The sequence below is a fragment of the Notechis scutatus genome, chromosome 1, assembly GCF_049901735.1.
Source record: "Notechis scutatus isolate UNSWTSFEM ecotype Mainland chromosome 1, rNotScu1.2, whole genome shotgun sequence".
In the NCBI taxonomy this organism is placed as follows: Eukaryota; Metazoa; Chordata; class Lepidosauria; order Squamata; family Elapidae; genus Notechis; species Notechis scutatus.
Genome location: NC_142009.1, coordinates 286,844,066 through 286,861,887, shown reverse-complemented (window position 1 = coordinate 286,861,887; position 17,822 = coordinate 286,844,066). Strand labels below are relative to the sequence as shown.

General features: G+C 35.4%; 1 protein-coding gene across 4 annotated transcripts in view; it reads right to left on the bottom strand.

Moving 5' to 3' along the window:
• Positions 1-1,611: 1,611 nt before the first annotated feature.
• Positions 1,612-17,822, bottom strand: part of AKAP6 (A-kinase anchoring protein 6) — a 268,358-nt gene continuing 252,147 nt past the window's right edge. For all 4 annotated transcript variants that reach the window (XM_087951804.1, XM_087951803.1, XM_087951805.1 and 1 more), the window contains 2 exons: positions 10,016-13,373; positions 1,612-2,566 (listed from right to left, as the gene is read on the bottom strand). In XM_087951804.1, coding sequence (XP_087807930.1) covers positions 10,059-13,373 — 3,315 coding nt within the window. In that variant the 3' untranslated portion in view covers positions 1,612-2,566; positions 10,016-10,058. The remainder of the gene's footprint in view (positions 2,567-10,015; positions 13,374-17,822) is intronic.

Genomic DNA, 17,822 nt, shown 5'->3' with positions numbered 1-17,822 from the left:
CAATTAGAGTATAAATATGAATGGCCCAAAGACTGCCTAATAAAACAGGACTGAACTGGAAAATCAATGCATTATCTGAATTTACAATCTTAACTTGTAATTGGATGAGGGATTCATCAGATCTGAATATTATTACAAAGTTTTCAGCCTTTTATTCAGAAACATCAGGTTTAATATACCACATTCATTTGGCCCTGTATATAAGAACCACTTTATAATATGTATGTTTCCATTTTCATCCATATTTACTTGTGGTTTATATCTTACCTAAGTATTGCATCAACCAATTAACTGAAAAATAAGAACTTTGGAAACCTATAAATTATCTCTATGAAGTATGATCACATGTTGATCACTTTTTCTTATGTACATATTCAAAATATGCATGTATGAAAAAAGGATCCTAACCATTTATCTTCCCAGATAGTTAAGTCCTACCACTTCCAGAATGGCTGGGAATTATGAGAACTGTAGTCCATATCATTTTGGAGTCCACAGCTAGGAAAGATTGGCATCTTTTATTTGTTCAGGAATATACTCTCTGTGGACTTTAAAATTATATATATAAAACAGATAAATTCAGTAACTAAACTTATATACTCCTTAGTTGTTATGAATCCAAGCACCAGAAATGACAAGGGATCCACTCTTCTAAATCAACAACTTTCTGTCCTGTCCTCACCCACAGTGAACAGAGCGAATATTCAGGTAATACCAATATCATTTGGGAAGGGAGGAAGGTTCCAGATACAACAATAGAAAAGAAGATTGGAGAAAATAAGCCATTCTTTCTCAATATCAAAAATATCAGTGAGATTTCAGATGTGGCACAACATTGTCATCTTGTAATAAATCTACATTTTAGGTAGAAATTAGCAGTTGTACATTGTACAGAGATCTGTATTTTTCTTTATACTTTTGTTCAGTGTTGTAAACTATTGAAGCGACCACAATTGCAACCAACAATTCAGTTGTTTCGCGAAATAGTCATTAAGTGAAATTGCTACTCTACTTTTGATCCTATGATCTAGCTTTCCTTTGCTTTACAGACCTTCAAAGATTACTTTTTCATCATCATTGTAATGGCTTGCTAAAGAAGGCTGCCTGTATAGCAGGAATTTGGAAACTAAGAAACCCTTTTGACCAACTTAGTCGTGATGCATGAAGGGACAGTAAACCTCAGAGTGAGCCATTTTATAATGGATATTTGTGTGGGGGGGGGGGAGAGAAGGAGGGAGATAATTCTGTTTGTTATGGAAAAAAGAAACACAGGTGGAAAGTGGGTATTCAGAAAAAACACATACTTCTCCTGGTTCTTATTAACACACAAGATTCATGAAGATGACCTCTTCTGTGGTCTTCAAATGGGCATTTTAACAGGTGGAGACAGTAAGGGAATTATTCCAGGATTATTCCAGATTGTAGTTCAAAGTCCTCTTCCAATTTTACCAGAAGTAGCTGAACTTTCAGGACAGAAGAGTCACAGACAAAGTTATTCCTAAAGGCCTACACCAAACCTGAGAGGCCCTTATAAATATTCAAATACTTATGGCAGATCCATGCAACATTCGGATTTAGACAGGTGGGGGTAAAGGAGAGCCAGTTCTAAAATTTCCCCAGTAAACTTATGTTTATTATGCCAGTTCTAATTATCATGCAATCTGGTGGCTTTAAGGCTTATGTTTTCTTACACCACCAGGCATCACAAACATTAAAGCATTTTATACTGTCATTGTACATCAATGTTTGCACTTGGTTATACATATATACAGAAACGATTCACACCTTGCTATTTCCTTCTTTCAAATGAACGTAATTTTACTGTGAAAGCAACTTTTTAATAAATGTTATAAGAAATACAGCAAGGCACCATTTTTTTAAAATGTGGGGTTCTTTTCTGATTACCACCTCAAGAAGCATAGTAGAAAACCAAAATGTTTTATTTAATTTAGTACAATGTTAACAATTCTTAATATACAACACTACATAGCTGTTTCTTGAAGTGTTGCATAGTTTTGTTTTGTTTGTTAGAAAAAGCAAAAGGATACATTTGTATTTACTTTGTCTAACCGGTTCTTTTTGACTCAAGAGCAATTGTTTCCTTTTTGCTACAATCAAAAATTTCCTTTCTAAAATACTTTCAATAAATAATATGGGTTGTACACATAAAATACCAAATTTGATACATAAAACGGGATAATTGATAACATGTGCAGTTCTGAAATGATGACTTGAAATGATCACAGAAACTGTGCAATTGCAAAATCATTAAAATATTAGTGGATGAGATATCATACAGAAGCATACACATTTGAAAAGAAAGTTGTTAAAGAGGTAGCTTGACATATAAACCCATATGAAAGAAAACCGTTTTTCTACAAAGCCAAATGATAACTGAAATTGCTCCAGCATATGCAACCTGGTTACAAAGCCAACATGTACAAATAACATTTGGAAAGAAAATTTATCTTGGGAGTCAAGTGTAACAAAAGGCAGTGATACAATGGAATTAGAGGTCATCTCAGGGTTTAGAGGATAAGCCTACATCTGAAATGCAGCCAAGTTTCTAAAAGGAAAAAGGGAAAGAAAAGGAAAGAAAAGTAAGAGCATGCTACATCAAATATAATTCCATTTGTAAAACACAATTTTTTTCTAAAATAGCCACATTAGCAGTTTATATGATCTCACACCAGTGTCCTTACAGGTATATGCAAAAGCAGCTATGAACAGCAATTTTTCGTAGCTTATGGTTTAAATCAGAGTTATGTCTTTTCATTGAAGTGGAAACCCTTATTGATTTTTATAAAACAAGATTTAGTTTCAAAAGGCACAGGGGAAATAATCAAGTTTGACCTTTTCCCTCAATCCCATCCTTTTAGGTATCTGTGAACATGCTTCCTCTACCTTCTGAAACTGTATCAATCAATAGGCACATAAGACTCAATAAAGGGCACCCAGCCAACCAATAATAATCTGCAATCCTGAGCCTATTACATGGAAATAAGTCCTATTAAAATCAGTAGGATTCACTGTCCAATGATCTATATAGGCTTGAGATTATATAAATATGGCTATAATCTAAATATTGTATCGAATTCTCTCTAAAATAATAAAAAATAAGACAAACAACCCATTAATTGATATTGCCCTAATATTTCTTACCAGGAGGAATGATTAATATAGATAATTGTCCACTTATGTCTGTTTAAACAATAGTTCAAAATTATGATATCTTCAGAAAAAGTGACTTATGACCAGCCCTTGCACTTACAAATGTTGCCCCATCCCCATAATCACAAAATTTCCAATTTGAGCACTTGGCAACAACAACAATTTACAACTGCTTGCAGCATCCTGTGGTCACATGGTCATGGTTTGTGGCTTTAGCAGTTGGTTTCCAAAAAAAGTAAATTGGGGAAGCTTCATTTGCTTAATGATTGTAAAATTATTACAATTATTAAGTAAAAATGTTTGTAAATTACATCTGGTCACATGATGGCTCACTTTATGACCGCACTGACTTATGATGGAAATTCCAGTTCCAATTATTGACATGAGTCAAATACTACCTGTATTTCTGATGGAATTTCTTTTCAGTTTGGAATTTTGGGTTAACCTGTGCAACAAAGAGCCAAAGCATAGGATGAAGATTATGGGGGGGGGGACTATTAGAATACAGTTAAGGGATTAGTACAAAGTACCTTATCACAGTATTTCCAAGGAGGCACTCTAGCCTTGAATATTATACTTTCCAAATTGTAAAAATATCTGCAGTTATCCAGTCACCTTCTTGTTTAATATTAATTAATGTGGATCTCTCTCTCTTTCTCTCCCTTTCTCTCTCTTTCTCTCCACAAATTTTAAATACAGGCCTATATCTAGCCTCCACACCTTAAATTGGCTTTTAATAATACATTTTTAAAAAACAAACTATTGGAACTGTACGTAAGCTTTTTAAATATCTAAAATTATACATAGCTAAAAAAATAAATTTATCAACTTAATGAAAATAAAACTATTGTGGTACTCTTTATATAAGAATTCAAGAAAAAAATTACTACTTTGACAAAATACTGATAAAATCATGAAGCAAACCAGGAGGTTAATCTATATCTTCAATACTGATTAAATCATGAAACAAACCAGGAGGTTAATCTACATCTTCATTCCTTCATGATTTCTTGGACCTATATCACCATTGGTAATAATCTCCTTGGTTATGGAGAATGGAAGATGTCTTTGGTTGGTTGTTCCAGTTCTGGCCACTTCTAGACCTTTCCTGTCAGTTTGTGTGAACTTAATAGCATAGCTCAATGGTAGAATAGAGATGCTTTAAGCACTAGTCAATGATGGTACAAATAGTTTGCAGACATGAGGTAATTAGCCTCTCTGGGATCAAATCGAACTATTTTTAAAGTAAGAACATAATATAATGATAATAGTAAGAATAATAATATCCCACATCTTTGGGAAGAACTAGATAGGTGGATAAAAATGTCAAATCCAGTCTAACTATCTGGCTGACAAAACACAATATCAGCATGACAACATCAAGCACAATGAAGTTAAGAAGAAAGTCAGAAGTGAATACATCATGAAAATGAAGATCTTCAAGCCCAAACACCATCTAAGCAATTAACAAAGAGGCAATTCCAATCATTGGATACACAGTTGGTATAGTGGACTGGACTCAAGCCACGGAACTAAAAGTCCTGGATAGGAAGACCAGAAAAATAATGACAATGAATCATGCTGAAAGGTGCTTTTCAAATCACGACCTGGATGATTGAGAATCTCCATAGACAATGAATCATGTCCTTCATCTTCACTGTGATGTTGACAAACTATACTTATGAAGGAAGATAGGTGGGCATGAAATGTTGAAAGTACCCCAGGCAGTTGAAGAAGAAGAAAGACCATTTTAAGAATATTTGAAGGACAGTGAAGAAGATGCACTGAAAGCTTGCTAAATACTAGAGAGACCAAACTGGCCTATAAGACTAAATGAAGAATAGAAAAAAGACACAGCAAAGCAAAGTACTATATGACCAATGCATTAAAAAAACCAGGCCAACAGATAACTGCAATGGATAAGAACAGGAAAGTTGAAGAAAGCTACAGAGAGACTAATTCCAGCTACATAAGAACACATCTTAAGAACAAATGCATTTAAAACCAGAACTGAGAAAACAGCAATAGACAACAAATGCTGCCTCTGCAAAAAAAAAAAAGTGAAGAATCAGTGGATCACCTAGTTAGTTGCTGCAAGAAGTTTGCACAGACTGACTACAAACCCTGGCATGATAAATACAGCAACTATGGTGCATTGTAACAAGAAATGCCATTTGCTTGCAAGCAAGAAATGGTAGAAAATAGACAAAGTAATTGAAAAAGAAGAAACTAAAGTGTTTTGGGACTTTAGAATTCAAACAGACAAGCACCTGTCACATAACACCCCAGACTTATCATTTGTCAATAAGAAAGATAATAAAAAAAATCTAGATAGTGAACATTGCAGTACCTGAAGACAGTAGAACAGAAGAGAAAGAACTGGAGAAAATCACAACATACAAAAACCTGCAAATAAAAGTGAAATGACTATAGAAAAAGAAAGCAAAGATAGTACCAATAGTAATAGATGTCTTGGGTGCAATCCCAAAACATCTGAAGTATCACTTGAACACTGTCAGTATTGACAAAATCACCATCAGTCAATCTCAAAAGGCAACTTTACTCGGAACAGCTTTTGTTGTGACAGTACCTTTAATATTATTAAACACTTCCTAGCCCAGATTCTTGGAAAGAATTTGATAGGTGGACAAAAATGCCAAATGTACCTTTAAGCATCAGGTTGACTCTGCAAGCAATCATCATCATCATCATCACCATCACCATCACCATCACCATCATAATCATAATCATTAGTAGCAACCCTGGTAGGCTGGCAAGATCTACTTAAAGCTTGGGATCTTAAATACTCATCACTAACCAATCCCAGAAAATATTATTTTGTTGACTTTATAAACTAGAGCACAAAGTTTGGTCATGCTAAGCATAACTCTTGTATCTGCAGTGCAACAGGGTCAATAGAAAGGAAATAAATCTACATGGTCTCATACTGAAAAAAAATAGGATGATGGGAACAACACAAATATAGCAGAATGAGCAACACAAGAAAATTGCGTGAGAGACAAAGGAGATGTGGAATTTATCTTAAAAGATTTATGATAATAAGACCATTGAAGTAGGCCAGCATGAAGCCTTTATGCTGCCTAACCTTGACTAGGTGAATGAGATGTCTCGCCAGTTGGAAAAAGTTCAAAATTTTCATGCATAAATGGAACCTCTTGTTGTTTCTTTTGCCCTGTTATAGTCTTATGTTTGGATCGATCAATTACACTAATAAAGATGATTTGATTTGAATGGCTTGGCATCACCTTGTGAAAGAATTAGACGACAGATGGTGGGAAAAACCTCTGTCTGGCACATTAGACAATCTTTACAAATCAGAACAGAAAATACTGGACTGCATAAAAAATAATTGGATCTGGTATAACTTCATGTGTGGCTCAAAGAAAAAAGTATAGGAGTAAAAGGCTATGGACCATACTGATAGAAAAAGAAAGTGCCATGATAAATTTTCTTGATAAATCTTGCCTCCATGGAAAACAAAAGCTCTGAACCTCTGGAGGAAACATATCTGTACAGTTATAAAGTCAGCAGTAATCTGGATAAAACAGCAGAATTATCATTTACAGTACATAGAACTTTTTGAAGCTGCTGTCTCTTAATGGTCAATTTTATACCATACCCATAAAAGAGTGAGATTACAGCTTTGATATACAGTATTCAGCAGGAAAATATATTTGCTCACAACAGCTTTATTCTGGCTTGCAGCTGGAGTGGAAATCACATTAAATTAGTTGAGCTACGTTGGTAAATATGCATACTGTCACCTTTGCGTACTGGGTTTATTTTTAGGGTATACATATACCATAGATAATTTTTCTCTTAAGTATCTGAGCTTCACATAAAATCACACATTTTAATGAGCTTACAGCACAGGTGCTCCAAGAAAAAAAAATAATGGTGTTTGCCATTTATCTTTCAAATTAAATAATGTGTTTTTAAATAGTAACTTTTTTCATAATACACTTATGGGAACAACATTTATCTGTCACATTTTAAAAGATGTATTAGTAATAAATGTAAATTACCTTTGGAAAATCAGTAATTAGGCTCATCAAAAAATAAACAATCTGCCACCAAAAAGATAATCTTTAGCATAGTTAAGTATAATAACTGTTATTTGAATAAGTTAACAAATTAGGATAGATTGCTTCTAATTCATTTCCCATGGCATAAGAAATGAAGTTAAAGTATCAACTAAGCCCTCATGGTAGGGAGGAGGGATTTGAAGAATCTGGTGGGTAGCTTAGAGATCCTGGGGTCTACTTGCTGGCTTGAGAAGCTGTGGATTTATGATTAGGGTACTTTTTATGAAAATACCCCAAAGCAATATCTTTGCTGAATTATATTACACCTTCATTAATTGATATTTAGAAGGCACCTCAGTGTGTATATAGCTTTGTATGCACTACGTTTTTACCTTTAATGAAAGGGAGGCTTGCGTGGACAGAGAAAGTTGGTACACAATCACCAAAAGGTGAATATTGAGCAATGGCAAGGGTGGAACATCTGTCAAGAGTTGCACTCTCTTGGGCTAACTTGCTATACGGGAGTGGGGGCAAACTAAGTATGCAGAGAAGTGTGCAGGGTTTGCTTGCTTTCTGCCTGTTCGTGGCACTTTCTTTTTCACTCGCTTTTCATTTTCTGCTTCCTCTTTCTTTTTTCTTACTCTCAAAACAAGCCTTATTTGAAGAAGCCAGATTATTCTTGCCAGAAACCTACGTGAAATCTTCATAAAGCTTTTGAAATGGAGGCTGGAGGAGGTAGATTGCTCATTTCTGAATTAGAACACATCATTGTAACTGTAGAAAATATGCAATTTCCAATATATTGTCCTGAAAATAACAGCTGCATCAATTTCCTCCTTTGCTAATACACATTCCAACAAACTATTCATATTGGTTTGTAAAGGTGAACTAGTTTCAGTAATAACTGCCATGTTTCTTAATTCCAAGAGTTCACATTCAGTTTTCTGGTTTTCTTGAAGGGGGGAAAGGAGCATTTTGATTACACAGGAGGTGGGGGGAAGTGCCCATTGAGAATTTGCATAGAGCCAATAAGTTGTTAAAGTTGACTTTGACTAGACCAGTGGTGGCTAACCTTTTTGAGCTCCTGTACCAAAAATTATACGCGCTCTTGCATGCACGCACTCACGTGCCAGCACCCAGAAGGCAATGTGCACCCCCCCCATGCCCCCTACGCAGGTGCGCATAACAGGAAGTGACAAAACAGGGGCTAGTTTTCGGCCTGCAAATCTTGCAGAAGCCTGCAGAAGCCTTCCTCAAGCCTTTGGGAAGCTGAAAAAAGCCTCAAATCAACCAAAAATCAGCGGTGAGGTGCGTGCATACCCAGTGAGGTAAGTTTGCCTGCAGCTCACGTGCCAGCATAAATGGCTCTGAGTGCCATAGGTTCTCCATCACAGGACTAGACAGTGCAATAAGCCAAAAGACAGTGCAGAAATGTAGGCTATACTGGTAATACCAGTTTTCTTCAATTATTTGTCACCATTCAGCTCAAATTTAAATTTAAAAAGACACACATGCATACTTAATTTTATCAGAAAACAAATGTGAGATTCAAAGCAATGCTGTCAAGATTATAGAATTGATGCTTATAATCCATACATGGACAAGGGCAAATAATATTAATTTTAATGTTGATTTCATGTTATGTATATTGCTTTAGGCCCTAATTAGGATTGAAATTTTAGCATATGAGATGGGGTATCACAGGTTAGGATTTAAAATACTTTAAATAAGGTAAGCTCAGCACTGCTACACTTAATAGGAAATAGCGAGTGACATATATAAATAATGGTTCAATATCTTTTTTTCCTCCTCCAGTGCATGTAATATAGCCTTGATTCTGAATTTTATTTAAGGTTAACCAAGCACAAATGTTCTCTAAATGAACTAATTAGAATTGGAAGGGGAGCTATGAGCCACGGTGGTGCAGTGGTTAAAGTGCAGTACTGCAGGCTACTTCTGCTGCCTGCCGGTTGCCTGCAATTTGGCAGTTCAAATCTCACCAGGCTCTAAGTTGTCTCAGACTTCCACCCTTCCAAAGTGGGTAAAATGAGGACCCGAATTATTGGGTTTACTCTGTAAACTGCTTAGAGAGAGCTGTGAAGCACTGTGAAGCAGTATATAAGTCTAAGTGCTATTGCTATAAGCAGTCCAGGTTGCAGACATTCAGTGTGGTCATTCAGTGAGGAATGACCCACTCTTCTTCTGCCCTGTGCAAATTGCATCTACTTCAGCTTTCTCCTCCCCCCCCAAATCAATTTTTTTAATCACAAAAGGAAGGAGGGGTACAGTCAATTGAAAAAAAATACTAGTGGCTATGGGGGTAGTGGCAGAAGTGAGTCCAGCAGAGGTGAGGCAAGGGTGATGAAAAATATCAGCTGGAGGCAACCCTGGAGACCAATGATCATGGCTGTGCTCTGCAGGGTGGCCAAAAGGCAAAGAAGGAGGGAGTTGAAATGGAGGCAGTTTGTGCAGTGTGACTGCAGGATGCTACAACAAAAAGTGGGCCAGTTGCCAAGCATTCAAATTTTGATCATGTGACCACGGGGAAATTGCAATGGCTGCAATTTTGAGGAGTCCATTTTTTCAGCCTCTTTGTAAGTTTGGATGGTCATTGAAAGAATGGGTGCAACCTGACTATCTGTAAAATGTAAGCTTAAATATCACTTTGTTATTGTGAAAATAAATTCAAAAGGCACATGGTTATTATCTACTTAAACAGTCACCAGCAATACTACAATTTGTTTAATTATATGGTCATGTCACTAATAATATTCAGTCGTCAATATTTCAGTACATACCTGCTCATGAAATAACACGGATGTGTCCAGGGACAGTTGCATTCTATCTCTTTGTATTTATGTGCCTTTCTCTGTAAAGAGGCAGGAGTTTTTCTTCACATACAAGAGTTTTTGGGTTTGGGTGCTTAACTTCTTTGACTTTCAAGTGATCAGGTTTTAACTGGGTGGCTTTAATTAAGGCCTTCAAAGGGGTGGCAAAATCTTCTTCAGATTTTGCAGTGCCAAAGGACTGACCTGGATGGTTTTCTATAGAGTCATGTGGAAAAGAATTCAAAACTGGACCTTTGTTAGTGGTCTCTTGATCAAAAGATTCATCAGGATTATTTTTTATATTCTCTGATCCTGTTTTGCTAAAAGTGCCTGGAGGATTTGTACCTATCTCCTTAGATAAAAAAGAAAAGCTGTTACAATTGGTGGATGTTTGGTGTTCATCTATTAAATTCAAGTCCTTGTGCTTGACCAAAGTTGCCTCAGCTTCATTAGGAAGAATATACATCTGCTGTTCAACTCGTTCTTCCTCAGGACAGGCTTCAAAAAAGCATTCAATGTTTTCTGCAAAATCCAGCGGAACCGGAGTACTGCTTTTTTCTTCAACATATTTAGTCACTTCCCCACAGTCACTATCATGAGAAGAGAGTGAAAGATAAGAATAAAAATCCCCCTTTCTAAGTTGGATTGGCCTGTGAGAATGTTCTAGAACCTTTTCTTTGATCTGGGCTAATGAATGTGGAACAGCTGGCTCACTTTCAGGCTGTGATTTGTTCTTCAAGGCTGTGGAAGCCATGTCAATTATCTCCATCACAAAATTATGCACTGAGCAATCTTCCCCATTTCTTTTATCAAAAGCAACTGATTCACAGTTGCAACATGAATCATGACTGCTAGCTGATGTGTTTTTTTCTGCTTCATTTGATTTTAAACATGCACAGCAATCACTAACAGTCTCACTAATTCCTGATTTACTTTGTTGATAACTTGGAGGCAATATTAGTGATGCTGTACCTGGTGTACTGTCTTCTTTGACATTTGAGTCAAATTCTGTGATAAGATTTTTAATACACTGGTCATCATACTGAATATGATTTTGATACTCTTTTTGAGGGCTGGTTATATTTGGTAGTTGAACATCTTCTTTACTGTTAATATGAGAATCTTTTGAACTATCAGTAAATGATTCACAGACACAATCTTCATTTTCATTCTCTTTCCTATCTAATGTACTAACAGTTATGGCAGATGTTGAAATATGTTGCCCATTTAGACTTTCTTGAGTAACTGCAACATTTCCATTCTCCATATCATCTACTAAGCAACCTTGCAAAGGCTGAAAACCTTCATTTTTTGCTTGTCTTTTTGTCTCTGACATATGATTCTCCAATACATTCTTCCTGTGGCCATTATTTTGTGAAAGTTTACATATGGAATCACTCAAAAATTGTTCAATGTTCAATGAATCTTTTGGTTTCAAAGTCTCACCACCTCTTAACTCCTTACAGCCCTGAATTTCAGAATCCACATGCTGTCTCCTCTTTTCCTTTGTCAGATATAATTTAGGTCTAATCCAAGTGTGGAGTTCCTTCTTAATGTAGTCAAGTCCTGACATTAAATTGGAATCTTCATAAATATCCTCATCAGTTGCAATACTGGAATCATCATCTTCATCTTTCATGCCCAGCTCTTCCTCAGTCAAGGTGAGAGTAGAACTTGATAACAAATCACTATCATCTTCATCATCAGTGCAAGTGGAGGTACAGGAAACATTAACAATCATGCTAACGTTGATATCACTCTCATCAGCAACAGAACGATTGAGGTGCTTTCTGAATGATGCATTTGAATCTAGTACTTTGTTTCTGTGCATTATAATATCTTCAGAGCAGAGAGACAGGTCATCACTGCTGCTTAACTCAGTGAGAGAAGCAGGTGAATCTTCATTGATTGAGGAGGCAATATCCAGGGATACTTGTCCAGTCAAGGACATTCTTTGAGAAGTGCTTTGGAGGGTGATATCAGAGATGCTACGCTTTATTTTTTGATCTAAAGGACTTTGGATATTTTCTAAGCGATTCAAAAGATCTAACGTCCTTTTACTGAGTTCTCCAACAGAATCACTACTTCCACTTAGGTCACCGGAGCCATTACCACTAAAAAGATCTTCATTGCTTTTGTAGGGATTTAGCCAGCTCTCTAAGGAAGTGCTACGATTAAGACTGTCTCCACTTCTAAAAACAGTTAAACCAAACAAATCACTTGTCAAAGAAAGGGAATCCAAAGAAGAGCTATGAGATAGAGTTGAAAGCACTTTCCCATTTGTTGTGTCACATAGTTTCTTTAAATCTTCCACAAACTCCGTGTGTTTAGGATCAGCATCATTCCAGTCGATTGGTAAAGCGAGCTTTTCCGTACATGATTTTAAGTCCCCGGGCTGATTTTCAGATATAAAGGGAACTTTATCAAAATAAAAGCCGTGAAGCAAGTTGCTCTGCTTATGTGCTTTTTCTGATGGTGGTTGCTTTATTATCCGTGGTAGCTTTAATTTCGAACCTTGAAGATATGAATAGTCATAAAATGTAAAAGCACTGTGTTTTCCTTGTAATTCTTCTGCACTCACAGAATCATGACGGGCACCATTGTCTACATCTTTTGTTTTGTTACTAAACTTTGGTTCAGATGTAGTGACATTAACAAGGCTTTCTTCATCTTTCTGCTTAAAATTTTGTTTTATCACATCAACTATATTCCCTAGGTCAGAATCTGAAATATTAGGCATAGAATTATCTTGTATTCCATCAGTATCAGAAAACAATTGGATTTCAGAGTTACTGACAGCTTTTGGCTTTCTTTCACTGATTACTTTATTCTGATTTTCAGAGTGCCTGGTAATGTTTCCACCATGATACATATAATTCTGTGGTTTTGCCAATGTGGTGCTACACAGTAAATCTGGCAAATATTTTATAGATGATAAGGAAGAATCTTTACTTGTGTCTTTGTTTGCAGTAGTTGAAGGTGTAAGACTGGAATCTTTTGATGTGTTTTTCATGAGAGATATATTATTTTTTCTGGATAATTCAACATTGTGGAGACTATATACTTGATAGACCTTTGGGCCTGACACTCTTGGATCACAGAGATTGTCTTCATGAATGTTAGGGGCTCCTTCTTGTTTTGGATTACCATTATCAGATATTTCAGGTGGAGGATTCAGCTTTGTGTCATCTTGTTTTGGTTCAGGTTCAGTAAATTCTTCATTAATACTAATTAACTTATTACTTATATCCATTTCATCCCATTCTAGAGCATCTTCACTTGTGCTATTTAGCTCCATTAAACCAGGTTCAATAACATTCAGGGAGTCCTGTTTAAAAAAGAACAACAGAATTATTAGTTAAACCCGAATTTTAATTCATAAATTTAACATCATAACTGGAACATATAATGGGGAGAAATCCTATTACTCATCAATATTGCAATGCAGTTTGAAAGAAATACAGTAAATAAATATGAGATGATTCATAGAATACTGAGATTTGACACAGGAACCAAGTTCCAATTGATATTCAGGCATGAAGTTAGATGTGCTAAGTGAGGAATCCATTAACAATGGGGAGTTCACTAGAGCCCTTAGAAAAAAACTTATTTAAGCAGATTAATTAATTTAATTAAACCAATTTAATTAATTTAATTCCAATAAATATAATCTTTTCTTCTTTATCACCTGCTAGCTGATCATCATTAGAATGAAATTTACACTCAGTAAACTAATGCTGGCTTAAACACATAATTATTACTTTGGGGCATGGTACTCTTACATTTTGCACATATTTCAGGGAGATAAATGGATCTTTTTCAAATCTCTCCGAACAATAGCTATACAAACAACTCAGTAGATCAAGAAAGAATGGGCTGATAATGTATATAGAAAACAGTTCAGCAACACTTATGTCACATGCAGTAGTCCCCACTAATGGTGAGGAATATGGTGGCACATTTCAGTCAGTATGACAGAAGCCCAACTAAAGTCCAGATTTACTCCAAGCATTCTCAAGCTATTTTATATCTTTCAAGTCATTATACTGTTGTTGGCATCCCATGAACTAGACAATATATGCAGTATAGTGATCCACATTCAATATGCTTTATTCATAATGAAAGAACTATATCAAGTCCCCATTACAATCCATCAAATCTAGATTTTATATTCTGCAACATGGGTAGATCATAAAGAGCAATCAGGCTGCTTAATGCTTGTGTGCCAGACATGTTCCTATATCAGTTCCCTAGTTTCCCTATATTCAGCTGGGCAGAATATTTATTTGAATTTCTGTTTGGTTGCTCATAAAAGCAAAATTCAAGAAATTATAAGTAATAAATCTGTAAAGCAATCCTTTGATTGTATTAGTTTCATATGTTGCTAGCATTAAAAATATTCTGGAAAGTTATTGAATAATGATGCAAGATTTTTAAAAGTTGTCTTCCAATTCACATTTGTCCAACGTTTAATCACACATAGCCTTTTCTTAGCCATGTGTAATATTTTAGAAGTATATTCAACTGTGAACAAAAAAAGCAGATTGTATACTGCAATGTTAAATAAAACTAGAAACTTCACCTATACCCCCTTTTTAACCTTATAATCAAAATGATATGCTAGAGATTGGAATAAGGATCCATTTCTCATGTTCATTTCTTAACTTTTAGTCTATCATGTAATTGCTAAAATTTAAAAAAAAACTATCTTAAATATGTACAAATAGAGGGAAGACTATGTGCTTCAGTAGAGTTGGCCTTCCATAATTCTCAGTTAACATAGTCATTAACTGTAGGAATGCTGGGGTGGGAGGGTTGTAGCTAGAAATGTCAGGTTTATCTGACAAATTTCTTTTCAAGTAATAAGAACTCTGGCAAAATACAATATGTCATTCACAAAATCCACAAGGACTTAAATATTTCTCAGCTCAAATTTCATTTAAAATATATTTCAAAAAATGAATACATCAAGGCAAAGAATAATACATGATTCACACAAAATATGTAAAGGAAATAAAAATACAATATTACTGCAGACTGAATATAGAAAGAACTATATATCTCTGATTGTTCTCCAACACATCTGGAAGGCACCTGGATATAAAAGGTTGGTAAAGGATTTCAAGGTTTTAAACTTTCTACATAAAAGCTCCATAGTTAGCTCTAAAATGATATCACTGGAACTCCTCCTTTATTCAAAAGTATATGTCACAAGTAACTTCCATATAATTTAAAACTAATAACCTTCTATAAATTCCATAGAGTTTGTGAATTATTACTCGGTCTCTTCTCAAATATAAAATATTTGTTACTTTGGTTGGGAGGATAACATTTGGACTGTAAATCAGCTGTTGCCAGCTTTATTTATTCTGCCCGTTGTACAAATTCAACAATGCAAGTCCCACAATGATGTAATTTTAGCTCACTTATCTTAACTGTACATCCACTTTAATATAAAGCTTTTTTTGTCTCTTATATAGTTTAAACTATGTAAACATTCAAAAGATAAATAAAAAGATCCAGCCTCAGCAACACAATTTTGCTGTAACCCACCTAAGTGTTTCATTTGCTTTCACAGGATCAAGCAAGCTATTAAAGAGGGCTGGAGGTAGGGTGCAAAGTTTGGACCACAGGACTGCCCTTATCGCATCATATATATGTTAAATTTAGTTGCTTCTTGATACTTAAATGAAGCACAGAGGATTGGCTGAAGTCTGTGTTGAATGAAACCTGAAGAAAGTTCATGCTGTGAATAAGGAATCAAATAAATGGACAATAACATCTGGCTGAATGAAGCTGAACTAGACTAACTTTGGACTAAGGCATTGCACGGAGCTACATTCTCAACCAAAGATAGTTTTAACTGAGTTTTTCTCTCTTCAGCTCTTATAGAAATAGTTGATGCAAAATAAATCAGAATGTCCTGTTTACTTTGGGATACTATTTTAAAATAAAAAAAGCAGAGGTAGTGCACCTATAGTTCTTTGCATTTACAATGATCAATTGAAATCATGACTTTTTTATTGTAGTATCCCATTTGTTTCTGGAAGAATTCAGAACTTAGTTGAACATATTGGAAGTCATAAAATGAATACATAATACTGAGATTGCTATTATTTAAATGCATTTAATGCTGTAGAATTACTACACTATTATTTATGTTCCACATTGCTTTACTATAAATTATATCATCAGAAAAAAATGTTTCTCATTAAAGTGGTAGATACAATATTTTGGGGCAACGGGGAAAGTTTTTTTAATTCAGCAGGGCATCCAAACCATATAATTGGAACCATAGAGTGGTCACCCCCTTGACTTTTTAAAATCCTTCTATGGACCATATTTACTTTTAAACAAAAATTGGAATGTACTATACTGTTCCACAGTTTGAACTAATTTGGGGAGAAGGGAGTCATTGATTATGTGTCAATTGATTCTGGTTTATCATTTTTATATTTTAAGTCAATTGCTTTGTAATTTGAGTAATCCTTTTAATTACATTGCAGTTGCTTCATTTATTTAATTGAGTGGATCCTTTAATGTTTATTGTTTCTATTTGTAAAGACTTGATACCATTTTGCCTATAGTTCTAATAAATTCTAAATTGTTTTTCCTTTTTGAGGAATAAGTTCACAGGAACAACCCAAAATGAAGGCAATATTTTTTAAAAAGGAATAATTTTAATAGATAATTGGTTCTCTTGATGGTGGCAATGGAAGATAGTGAGAGAACTTCACTTTTCTCGTGTCATGCCAAGTGACTTGCTGGACTTGTTTCTCAACAGATTTAGGAAAGTTGTTTGGTATAAAACATATTATCATCTTAATGAGCATGCAAAGTATAAATTTCCAGATGGAGTGGCATTGAATCTTGGATTTGATATGTCAACAAATAACAGTTTAGCATATGACAATATTAATGCTTCTTCTCTGCATGAAAAGTGGTGGGACTTATCTCCGGCGGGGCGGATGAGTCTGCCTACTAAGATGAGGTGGACCGGTTTGCTTTTGTGGTGTGGAGACAATAACTTGGTCCTCAACACCAATAAGACCAAGGAGCTTATAGTGGATTATAGAAGGAACAAATCAGACATCCAGCCCTTGCTTATCAATGGAGACTGAGTGGATCAAGTAGCCAGTTTTAAGTTTCTGGCTGTTACTCTAAAAGAGGATCTGATCTGGGGTGCCCACATTGCAGCACTGGTCAAAAGGGCCCAGCAGAGATTATACTACCTGAGACTTCTCAGAAAACAACAACTGAATGAAAAACTTCTGGTGACCTTCTACCGCTGCACCATAGAGAGCATTTTAACATACTGCACCTCTGTATGGTTTGCCATTTGCACAATGACAGATAGGAAAGCACTCCAGAGGGTTAACGTCATTGCCCAGAAGATCATTGGTTGTCCTCTCCTCTCTTTGGAAGAGCTTTTATAGCTCTGCTGCCTTAAGAAAGTTCAAAACATTCTCAAAGATCCATCTCATCCTGGGAACCCTTTTTTTGAACTATTACCATGTGGCAGACAGTACAGAATAATAAAAACAAGAACAAATAGGCTGAAAAACAGTTTCCAGGGTAGTAGCTCTTTTGAATTCTGCTATATAGTGCAGTGTTGATCTGGTGTCGGGTGGAGGGTTCGGTTCAATGTGTGGAGGGTGAAGGATGTGTGTTTGTGTTTATTTTCATGGTCATGATCATGATGTGCACTGAAGATGGTGTTTGATTTCATTGTACAAGGTGCAATGACAATAAAGTAAACTAAACTAAACTAAACTAA